The sequence below is a fragment of the Phascolarctos cinereus genome, unplaced genomic scaffold (assembly GCF_003287225.1).
Source record: "Phascolarctos cinereus isolate Bilbo 61053 unplaced genomic scaffold, phaCin_HiC Scaffold_9;HRSCAF=440, whole genome shotgun sequence".
NCBI lineage: Eukaryota > Metazoa > Chordata > Mammalia > Diprotodontia > Phascolarctidae > Phascolarctos > Phascolarctos cinereus.
Window position 1 is genome coordinate 258,059,516 of NW_027556402.1, and position 11,629 is coordinate 258,071,144.

The window sequence follows — 11,629 nt, forward strand, 5'->3', positions numbered from 1 at the left end:
GGGTGAGCTCTGTGGGCAGGGACTGTCCTTTGCTCCCCCCCCCCTTTTGTTTTATCCCCAGCACTTAGCACGATGCGGGTGCATAGCAGGCACTTAGTGAAAGTTTATTGGCTGATTGACTACACCTGAGGGTAGCAGCATCCGAGAGGAGGGGTCTATATAAATCAAGAAATGATTGGTGAGAGCGAAGAGTAGAGCTTGCTGCCCGAGTCAGGAGCCTGGGTGACTGGGAGGGTGGTGGTGGTGCCCGACCTCAGTAGGTCCAGGGAAGTTAGGAGGAGGGATGAGTTCGGGGTGGGGATATGAGTTCAGTTTTGGACATGTTGAGTTTAAGATGTCTATGGAACACCCAGTTCAAGATGTTGGGAAGACAGTTGGAGATATGAGGCTTAGAGGTTAGGCTGGACAAGTAGATCTGAGAAAAGCCAGCAGAGCCGACAAGATTCCCAAGGGAAATGATACAGAGGGATAAAGGAGGAGGACCCAGGATGGAGCTTTGGGAGACCATCCCTCGCTATTAGTGGGCACGATGTGAATGAAGATCCAGTAAAGGAGGATGAGAAGGAGCCACCAGAGAGGTAGGAGAGCCTGTAAAGAACAGTGTCAGAAAACCTAAAAAAAAAACCAACCCCCAAACCACACGTTCCTTTACCCCACAGCTCCCTCCAAAATCGACCTGGTCTGGAATGCCCAACCTCCCAACTGTGAGAGATTCCACTGGCTGCCTCGAGGGAAGGTCCCTCCCTCTACAAGACTCCTTTCTCAGTCCTCCCAGCCCCAGTACTGTCCTTCTGTTAACGCTCTCCAATGTACCCCATCTGTAAGCCTGTTTGTGCATAGGGGCTGGCATGTTGTCTGTCCCATTCTACCAGCAGCTCCTCCAGGGTGGGGGCTCATCTTTCTTTCTTTCTTTCTTTCTTTCTTTCTTTCTTTCTTTCTTTCTTTCTTTCTTTCTTTCTTTCTTTCTTTCTTTCCTTCCTTCCTTCCTTCCTTCCTTCCTTCCTTCCTTCCCCCCCCCCTCTCTCTCTCTCTCTTTCTTTCTTTCTTTCTTTCCTCTCTCTCTCTCTTTCTTTTTTTGGCTTTCCTTTGGATTCTCAGCTCTTAGCAGAGTGCCTGGCGTACAGTAGGCACTTAATAATTGCTAGGTGACCAGCTGACAAAGGTACATTCCCCTTGTCATACTGCTTGCTCACAGTCCTCAGTGGCTCCTTATTGACTTCATTGTCGTTGTTTGTCCTTCATTTTCAAAGAGGACCAGTGATGTGACCCGGTGATGTCTTGATGTGCAGGTGGATTGGATTTAAGAGAGGCAGAGCTGCACAAAGTTGTCAACCTCACTTTCTTTCTGAGTCATTGAAGTCCAGTGGCAGGACAAAAGTCAGGACCATGGCAATGACCTAGTATGCAGCAGATGACCTTGGCGTCTTCCATGTCTGACCGAGCTCTAAGCTCCTACCCATTCCTCCATGCTTGAGGTAGACACCTCCCCCCAACTCACTGACGGATTTGGGGCCTGTGAATGACCTAGACTGTGCTTCTCAAGCTTTTTCCACTCACAACCCCTTTTCACCTGAGAAATTTCACCTGAGGAAAAAACCCCAGGTATATAGGTATATAAAATAGGTATACAAGTCAAACATTTACTGATAATAAATCATAAAAAAATTTATTTTAAAACAGTCCTTTGGCATACATATAATTTTACCATTTATTAAAGATGAATCAAACTTCCATACTTACAAAATGGTTGTGCTTGTTTATTTTTACATAAGGAATTAAATCTCGGTGAAATACTCGATACTGCAGGATGCAGAGTATCTTCAGCATTTTTCAGAGTTGATCAATAGTTTGATTTTAGAATTGTCAGTGCAGAGAATGCCACTTTGCATAAATGTATAGTACAAAATGGCAGAAGTATATTTAGGGCCATTTCAAAAGTTGTTGGAAATTCTGTCCTAATCCCAAGCCAAAATTCATTTAATGATTTTCTAGAAAACTCAAGTTTTAAACCTGTGTCACTTGATAACTCAGTCAATTCTTACTGAACTTTTAATGGCAAATGACTGACATTTTTTATTTCAATTGAGTATAGCTTACGAATCCAACTTAGTGTTTTAGAATCAAACTTTGAAGGGAAGTATTTCTGAAAGTGTGTCTCTAGGCACTTTGGGTGATCAATTACAACTCTTACAATTAAATATCTGGGAAGGTTATTTTCAATAATAAAATCATCTAAAGAACCATTTTCTACCCTATTCTTCTATGTGTTAACTTCTTTAATAAAACTTTCAATTTTATCTTTTAACATATGTCACATTTTTTCCTTGAAGTGACATGTTTAAATCATTGAGTTTTTCAAAAATATCTGACAAATAACACAGTTTTGAAAGCCATAAGTTATTATGAAAAACATTAACATAATCATATTTCTGTTTGGTCAAAAGTATAAACAACTTCATCTTTCGATTTCAATAATCTGTTTAATCTTCACCCTTTTGAGAGTCACATGATTTGAATATTTTCTTTTTCTCATCAATTTAGGCATACCACAGCCTGGTAGAAAAGACTCTATCACATTTTTACCAATATTTTTTACCTTTTCTATCTAAATTTAGCCACTTATCCACAGCTGAAAAAATATTTTGTCCTAAGATATAAAAAATATTGCTAATAATTTCTCAAATAAATACCAGCTTTAGTGTATGAAATTACATTTGTGCTTAATTTTAAAAATTGACGTTCACACTTCCATACACATACAGTAGAGATGGTAGAAAAATACTATTGGGCAGCTAGGTGGTGCAGTGGATAGAGCACCGGCCCTGGATTCAGGAGAACCTGAGTTCAAATCTAGCCTCAGACACATAACACTTACTAGCTGTGTGACCCTGGGCAAGGCACTTGACCCTATGCCTAGCCAAAAAAAAAAAAAAAAAGAAATATTATTAAATGGCTTTTATCTCTATTTGCTGCAATTAACATGTTTCTGTATAAGAAGGAGACAACAGCAATTTTTCAAATCGAACGTTCTAACTCAATGCAATCCAAAGAAATACTAATTGGATACTTACATGCTCAGGAATGATGGTAGGAAAATATTAAAAGTCTTTTTTCCCCATAATTGGACTATTATGTTTCTGTAAGAGCAGAGAACTGTGTGTGTACAGTAAAAACACTGCAATCCACAGCATGCGATAGTCTTGAATCAGAGCCAGGGTGCTTCTGGCGCTTGTAGGCCTTGCGTGGTGTGATGGCATGTGCTTTGTGTTCAGAACCAGGGCTGCAGTGAAGTCCGTGATATAACACGGGCAAGCCTGCCAGAAACTCCTCCGATTCATTACACACTTGATTTTTTTTTTTTTTGGCTAGGCAATGGGGTTAAGTGGCTTGCCCAGCGTCACACAGCTAGTAAGTGTTATGTGTCTGAGGCTGGATTTGAACTCAGGTCCTCCTGAATCCAGGGCCGGTGCTCTATCCACTGCGCCACCTAGCTGCCCCTTGATTTTCAATTAATGTTTGGTTGTAGTGCATTCGACCTCCACATAGGGGGTCGCCACCCCCAGTTTAAGAAACACTGCCCTAGAATCAGGTCCAAGCACATGTGCGTCCCTCACCTGAGTCACAGACCCGGCCAGGCCTATTTCTTGTAGATTTCCTTGATGTACTGGATGATCCTGCCACCGGATGATTCTGAGGGGTCCCTGGACCTCTGCACATTTGCAGATTTGGTCCCCCATGTCTGGAGTGCACCCGCTTCTCACTGCTCCCTGGTAAAAATCCTTATTTCCCTTCTCACCTCAGCTGAGCTGGCTCCTTCTTTGTGAATAATAATAAAAATAGCAGCTGGCATTTAGAAAGAGCTGTGAGGTTTGCAAAGCACTCAACAGATATCTCATTTGTCGCTTACTACAAATGCAAGAAAGATATTTTTGGTATCTCCATTTGATAGTTGGGGAAACTGAGGCAGACAGCAGTTAAGTTACGTGTTCAGGGATACCGGTAAGTGTTTGAGGCTGGATTTGAACTCAGGTCCTCCTGACTCCAGGCCTGGCCTCTAGTCTGATAAAAAATATTCCTTCGATAAAATGTAAACCCTCTGAAGGGGAAGAGTGTTGGTTTTTTTGTCTTTGTATCCATAGCACCTACTACAGTGTCCTTCTGACAGCAGTCACTTGAGAAATGCTTGTTGATTGACACATCGATGGCTATGGGTTCATTGACTGAATGGCCACACGCTCTTCCCGGTCTGCCTGACGTCTCCAGAAGGCCCCAGTGGAAGTAGGAATAGTTGTGTGTTGGGGGGGGGCGGGGGTATCAGATTCACCTAGCAGCCAAATGATACTCCAACATTACAATAATACTTCCTACCTCTACGTGATTGGCTCATTCGCCCCCTTCTACAGCGAGGACTGAGCCTCAGAAAGAGGAAGCAGCCAGATCTGGCATCAGAGGACCCGGATTCAAGTCTCCGCTGCTTGTGTGACCCTGCGTCCCCACTCGGGGCCTCCTTTCTTCCTCTGTAAAATGCTCGATGGCCTCCGAAGTTGGCTCCAGCTTTATCGAAGTCCTCGGACTTGGTAGTTGGGCCATGAGAAGTTTGAGATCTCTAGCAAACGGTGAGGCCTGATGTCTCACGGGGCGGCCATCAGGAGTGAGCCGGTGCTGCCCACCTGGGTGTACTGTCCTCGTGGGCACTCTTCCTGCTGTCGCTGCTCTCCTTTGGGCACAGGGAGGTCCAGGAGCCCCGGGCTGGGGACCTCAGTGGCCCCTGAGTGGGGCTGAGGCCCCACTGGATAATCAGCCTGGACAGATTCCTTCTTACTTACCTTAATCCCCAGTCGGTGACCTGACCCCAGCCCTGCTGTTCCCTGGGGGAAGGGGGGGGGGGTTGGAACTAAGCTGATTTTCTGGATCCTTGAGGGCTGAATGTGAACGCGGTTACACTATTCCCTCCCGACTCTGCCCTGCATGGCTGCTAAGAATGGGAGCAGACACAAGAAGGGAGGCGATAGCCGAGGTCCGGGCCCTGAGAAGCCTCCCTCGGGGGAGACTGTCAGGGCCAAGTCTGAAGGAGGGCTCCTGAAAGACCAGAGTACGAGGAGAAGCAAGAGAGAGAAGGGGCGCGGGGAATCCCAGAAAGGCGCGGGCAGTGGTTCTGCGGAGAAGGCTGAGGAGGAGAAGCCCTCTGCCAGGGGCTGTGAAGCTGAGGGAGAGGCTCGGCCTGGGGAAGGCTCCCAGGCTGCCCTGGCTCCTGGCCACCGAAGGCTGTCCCATCGGCACCGGGGTGACTCTTACCACGACCCTGCCCACAAGGCTTACTGGCCCCTGCTGAACAGTGTCTTTGGCAAGGTGAGGGCCTGGGCACTGGGATTATGGGGACGGGAGACAAGCCTCCCAGGGCATAGCCACTGATGGACACCACGGAGTCCCCTGCTGGGGAGCCCCAGCTTGGTACAGGAGGGGATGTGACCCCAATGCTTCCCCTCCACACACACATTGGAATAACGTCTCCATAGCAGGTCCCTGAAAGTGGATGGGGGCCCAGGGCTGAGGAGGTGGGAGGAAAGGCGGGGCGATTGATCTCACACGTAGTTATTGAGCACTTGTTCTGATCAGGGCTTGGTGCTGGGCACCAGGGGAAAGCAGGTGTTTAGATAAGACAGTTTCCGTACTGACGTATGTAGCTCGCACACAGTCCAGGGGCTGGAGGTAGAGTGGACACTTGTCCTAGGCATGGCTATCTCTGCTGCGTGACCTTGGACCACTCACTACATCTCTGAGCCTCAATGGCTGCGTTTGAAAAATGAGTACAGTTCTTTCCCTGCCAGCTGCCTCCTGGGACTGCCAAAAGTCTCCCAGGATCTAATGGATGAGAAATTTCTTTGTAAAACATCTACCAACAAATGTATGGGTGTGTTTAAAATGGATTATCAGAACTGGGAGGGACCTTAGTTAGGCCCAATTCAGCCTCCTCAATTCACAGATGAGGAAACGGAGGCTCAGAGTGGGGGAAGGTCCAGAGTGGCAGCCTAGGAGCCCAGGTCTGACTCCCAGCCCAGGGCTCTTTCCATCTCACAGAGGCAGGTGGTACCTTCCCAGACTAGAGAGACCGGCATGAAGGGGATTCCTGGGCGGGAGCCAGGGAGAGGGCATGAGTGCAGTGGCCAGAGGCTTTGGGTAGCCCAGGTTTTCTCTGATCTTTCTTCTTGCAGGATCGGGAGCTGGGCCCTGAGGAGCTTGATGGTGAGCCATTGTGGAAACTGAGGGCCGAGGCAGAGAGAGGGGCCCATTGGAGCCAAGAGAGAGAAGAGAGATGGAGGGGGGGGGAGAGGCTGGGGAGCCCTGCGAGCTGGTGGAGATGGGTGAAGGGGGCAAGTAGGACCATGAGGGATTGGCAACCTGCGAGGTACGATGCTGAGCCCTGGCCTTCCCTTCTTCTTCCACCACATCGTTGGACCTGGACAGAGCTGCTTGAGGCCTTCAATGAATTTGACACTGACCAAGACGGCTATCTTGGTTACCGGGAGCTGGGGGCCTGCATGAGGACGCTGGGGTACATGCCCACCGAGATGGAGCTCATCGAAATCTCCCAGCACGTCAAGATGAGAAGTCAGTGTCCAGAATCCCCGGGGATAGGGGGAGGGCGGTGTGCCAAGTGTGCGTGCGCACGTGCATGTGTGCGCGTGTGTGTGTGCATGTGTGGTTACAGGGACAAAGCCTGGGAAGTAGGGATAGCACAGGCTGGGCACAGTGGGCACAGAAGGTGGGGTGAGGCCAGCAGCAGGCCCCTGGAGGGGAGTTGGACACCAATGAGTGGGATGGAGTCGACCAGAGCCTCCACGGGGAGGGTTTCAAGTTCCCATCAAGGTCAGGCTGAAAATGAGGGTGTGGGTTGGGGAACCTTTCAGTCAGGAAAGGAAGACCTGAAAGTCCATCGATCCAGCTGATGATCTCTAAGGTCTGACATTTCATGTTCTATGTCCAAGATTCCTCCCAAAGGTGAAATTCTGTGTTTTATATTCTAAGATTCCCTTCAACTCTGATATTCCAAGACTTAAAGTCCCTCCCAACTTTGACATTGTGCCCTGTGATCTAAAGGCCTTCCCGGCTCTGACATTCTGTGTTCTATGTTCTCAGGGCCCTCTCAGCTCTGACCTTTTGTGTTCTAAGAGCTCTCTCATCCCTGACATTCTAAGATGTTCCCATGGTAGGAGATGGGCAGCCCAGGCTTGAAATGAGGCGCTAAATTGGGGTCTGAAGGAAATCCTTTCCACATAAACAGAGATCTGTAGTAGAACCTTTGCCCCCCCCCCCCCCCAAAGGCCTGCTCTGTGTTTGAATGCTAATCTCTCTAGGATGCTCAAGGCCACTCCTCTGCTTCAGATAAGATTGGTCTTATGACATCGACTGGATTTTCCTCCTTTTAGTTCATGTTTATAAGAAAACCCAACCAGACAAGGCCGCTTCCTGGCCTGCAAGCCAAGGCCAAGCCCCCTGAGGGCTCAGCTGTGGCAGCTGGTCAGATTGCAGACTCCCATGGAGGGAGGATGGACAAGCAGCTTCTAGAGGGCTTCCAGGTCTGACTCCCCCCCTTCTTCGGGGAGACGGCCGTTATGCGAGGGGATCTGGCCAGGCTGGGGCACCAGTGATCAGCAGTCCGGGCTGGAGGGGGAGATGCAGGAGATGCAGGAGGTGCAGGGGCCGGTGGGGCTGGAGGCAGACGACCTAGGCCCTCCCGGGAAAGGCTTTGGTTTTTATTTTAAATGTGATCATAAAACTGGGCTCGAAAGGGAAGTCAGAGACCATCTGCCCCAGCTCCCTCATTTTACTTATGAGGCAACGGAGGCCCAGAGAGGGAAAGAGGTTTGCCCAAGGTCACAGAGACCGAAGACAGCAGGGCCAGGATAACAGTTCTGATCTCTTGCCTCCAGTGTTCTCTGCTTCCTTACACATGATAGATACAGAGTGGATTGAAGGTCATCTGGGATAAGGCAGTAGTAGCTGGGAGGACCAGAATCTCAAAGGAAGCTGGGAAAACTAAGCAGGAGAGGGGAGGGAGTGCAGCATTACATATACAGGGCACAGCCCAGGCAAAGTCACAGAGGTGGGAGATGGAATGTCACATGTAGAGAACAAAAAGGAAGCCTGTGCAGTCAGATCATTGACATTCGGGGGGAACTAGAGTGTCAGGAGACTGAAAAGGGGGGAAGGGGCCAGGTGGTGAAGGGCTTTAAAAGCCAAAAAAAGATTTTAGATTTGATCTGGTGGGACTTGTTGATTGGGAGAGTGACACGGTCAGCCCCGGTCTTCTGCCCAGGGATGGGACTGAGGAGATCACCCAGTGAAATAATATGGAAGGGGAAGGGCTGAGAGCCCAGGGCGGAGCTTTGGGAGACACCCACAGGTGGGAGCATTACTTGGACCAGAAGAGGCGGTAGAAAGTTTTGGTTAATCAGATGATTTGGCCTTCCTGGAGCAGCCCATCTGGGCCTTCCAGTTAGTAGAGGTTTTCCTGATGGAGCGTTCATGCTGTGGAGTGATGGAATGAACCTTCTGAGCCTCTCCCCCCCCCCCCCGGGGCCAACGGGAGACACAGATTTCCTGGATGTATGATCCAGGGCCTTCCACTAAGGCGGGGTAGGTGGGGGGTAATTCATTTGGTAGAAGAGCCGGTCATGGGCATGGGCCCACTGAGGGGCCAAAGCCATCCAAGGTTTACAGATGCCTTCCTTACACCCTGCTCCAAGGGAGTGAGCAAAGGTCCTAACACCCACAGCTGGGGTGAGTGCCCCCAAGGGCCCCTGTTAGAGACGTGCCTGGGCACAGGGCATCCCAGGCTGCTGTCCTAAAGCTCCTCCCTGGGTCCTGCAGTGGGTGGCTGTGTGGACTTTGAAGAATTTGTGGAGCTGATAGGGCCAAAGCTCCGAGCAGAGACAGCGCACATGTTGGGCATCCGGGAACTTCGGATCGCTTTCCGAGAGGTAGGGGGAGTGTGTGTGTGTGTGTGTGTGTGTGTGTGTGTGTGTGTATGGAGGAGGGTGGTGTGTGTGTGTGTGGGTATAGAGGAGGGTGGTGTATGTATATGTGTGGGGTGTGTGTGGTGTGTGTATGGAGGAGGGTGGTGTGTGTATGTGTGTATGCGTATGTGGCATGTGTGTGTGTGTGTGGTGTGTGTGTGTGTGTGTGGACAAGGGTGGTGGCAGGAGACTACGGGGCTAGGGAGGGGAAGGAGAGAGGCTCTGTCCTGCCTGGGAAGAACGGGAAGGCAGGATTCCGTGCTACCCGGGGCCACAGGCAGAGCCCTGCTGCAGCCAAAGGCCAGGGTCTGAGGAGGTGCTGGCTGGGGGCGGGGGTCAGGGGACTGAGCCCCTCTGCCGGGCTTTCCTGCAGTTCGATGCCGACAGGGATGGCCGGATCACTGTGGCTGAGCTGCGGGCTGCGGCCCCGGCACTGCTCGGGGAGCCCCTGGTGGGGCCTGAGCTGGAAGAGATCCTGAGGGAGGTCGACCTCAATGGAGATGGACACGTGGACTTTGATGGTGAGAACAGAGGCCCCACTCCCACCCGACACACTCCCATAGTGCTCTGCTCCATCCCACCCTCCCCTTTCCAGCAGCTCTGATGCTTGACCTGCTCTCATGCCTTCCCTCTCCCCCAGAGTTCGTGATGATGCTGTCGGCCCGCTAAGCTGAAGGTCCCTGGACCCCAGGGATCCCCCAGGGACCCAGAGGACAGACAAGGCCCTGTGTTCTTTCTGCTGACGAGGTCGTCTGACTGGATGGCCTGTGTCTGATGTCCCCGGTGCCCCGATGTTTCCCCCTTCATTTGCTGCGGGCCTTCCCTATCCACTCGCCTCCAGAGATAGAGAGCTTCATAGGCCTTAGAGGGGCCACCTACTTCAGCCCTCTCCTCAGTTCTACAGATGAGAAACTGAGGCCCCAAGAAAGGAAGGGGAACAGCTCAGCTCCGAGAATGCCTGACACCTGCCTCATCTCTGCAGCCCCTCCTGACATCTAGAACCAGAGAACCTGAGTTCAAATCCTGCTTCTGACACTGACCACCTGTGTGACCTCAGTTTCCTCACCTACAAAACGAGGGGATTGGAGGGGACAGCCTCTGAGGTGCTCACAGTCACACAGAGTTAATGGCAGAGCTGGGATTTGAATCCAGTCCCCTGACTTGAAGGCCAAGGTTATTTGCCACCCATCTGTCCTGCCCAATGGAAGCCTCACCCCCTCCAGGAAGCCCTCCTTGACTCACTCTGGAGGATCCCATCTCACAGTAGGCCACGCACTGTCCCAGAGCCTGTAATAGCTGCGCCCTGCCTGTGCGTCTGGTCTCTGCAAGGATGGAGGGCGGGTTTCGACTCCTTTTCTTTCTCCTGCCTCCCTGACCTCAGCCCACCAAGGGCTGGGCACTAGCACTGGCACCAGCTGGTACTTGTTGAATTGTCTGAGTGAATGTGGAGCCAGCTAGGGTCACAGCAATAGGAAGGGCAGAGACAGGAGAGATGCTATTAGAGCCACTGGGAATTGACCAGATACCTTCATTGGCTGCCCCGGGCCCTGGGACTTCCTCCTCATTGGCTAGCTTGGCCTATCTTCCCAGGTGCCTGCCTGCCCTGACTGCTCTGACCTCACTCCCTCTACTTGTCCTGGGCCCACAGTCGGGCTCAGAGCACTCCATCCATCTGCTTGTCTTGCCTTTTGTCCTCCATCTGTCCCAAGAAGAGGCAGGGAAAGAGGTCTCTGGATCAGCAGGTGCCAGTTTTCTTAGAGTGGCCCACATTCTGGGATGGTTCTGGTGGCCCCCGGGGGAGCCAGCATCAGGCTATGAACCAGGACACTGGCCTCCAATTCCCATCTCCACGTCATTCTCTCTGGGTGCCCTTGGCCCCGGGGCATCCGAAGCAATAGCCCAGCTGCCGCCCTGGGGCCAAGAAGAAGTAGGGGCAGCTAGCCTGAGAAGGTTCTCTAGACAAGAAAGATCTGGGGCCCCAGACTTCCTGGGAAAAGAGCCCGGGCTGATAAAGCACCCCAGGTGAGGAGGATGCTGTGAGGCCAGGTCCTAAGGCCAGTGGTCCCAGAGGTAGCTTTTGGTAACAGATGTAAACCACCTTTGGAAGAAGCAGAAAGTGGGGTCTTGAGGTACAGAACAGCCCCTGAGGTCCAGGGCAGGGAAAGAGTGTCTGGGCTGGAGCAAGGATAGGGCTCCAACTGCTTTTTCTTTTTCACTTAACAAGCCTTTCCTTTCTCCCTGAGTTCCAAATCTATCTCCTACTAGTACTGCCTACAAGGCACAGGACCCTAGAACTTGAGAGGAGGAGGGGACCTCAGTGGCATCTCATCTGATTCATGTACAAGAGGTCTCCCCACTAAAACACAAGACAGGGCTCTGCCAGCCCCCATGGTGGTCACCTCCCCTCCCTGGCCTTGCAGTGGGGAAGACCTGGCTTCCTAGGAACTCCTGCCTATGCAATGCTTTTAGCCAGATTACTGCTGGAGGCAGGAGCTCTCATTCTCCCATTAGACAGATGAGGAAACTGAGGATAAAAGTGGTTAATTCAATTGCTTACCTATTATCTGCATACCTAGTCAGTGTTGGAGGCAGGATTTGACTTCATCTTCCTG

The 11,629-nt window shown here is 51.0% G+C and overlaps 1 protein-coding gene across 1 annotated transcript; it reads left to right on the top strand.

Moving 5' to 3' along the window:
- Window positions 1–4,579: 4,579 nt before the first annotated feature.
- On the top strand, window positions 4,580–9,686 carry CABP4 (calcium binding protein 4). The gene is made up of 6 exons (XM_020968251.2): window positions 4,580–5,349; window positions 6,213–6,243; window positions 6,466–6,609; window positions 8,872–8,981; window positions 9,391–9,538; window positions 9,658–9,686. Exons 1-6 carry the CDS (start codon window positions 4,969–4,971, stop codon window positions 9,684–9,686), a joined length of 843 nt encoding a protein of 280 aa, XP_020823910.1. The 5' UTR covers window positions 4,580–4,968.
- The last annotated feature ends 1,943 nt before the right edge of the window (window positions 9,687–11,629 follow it).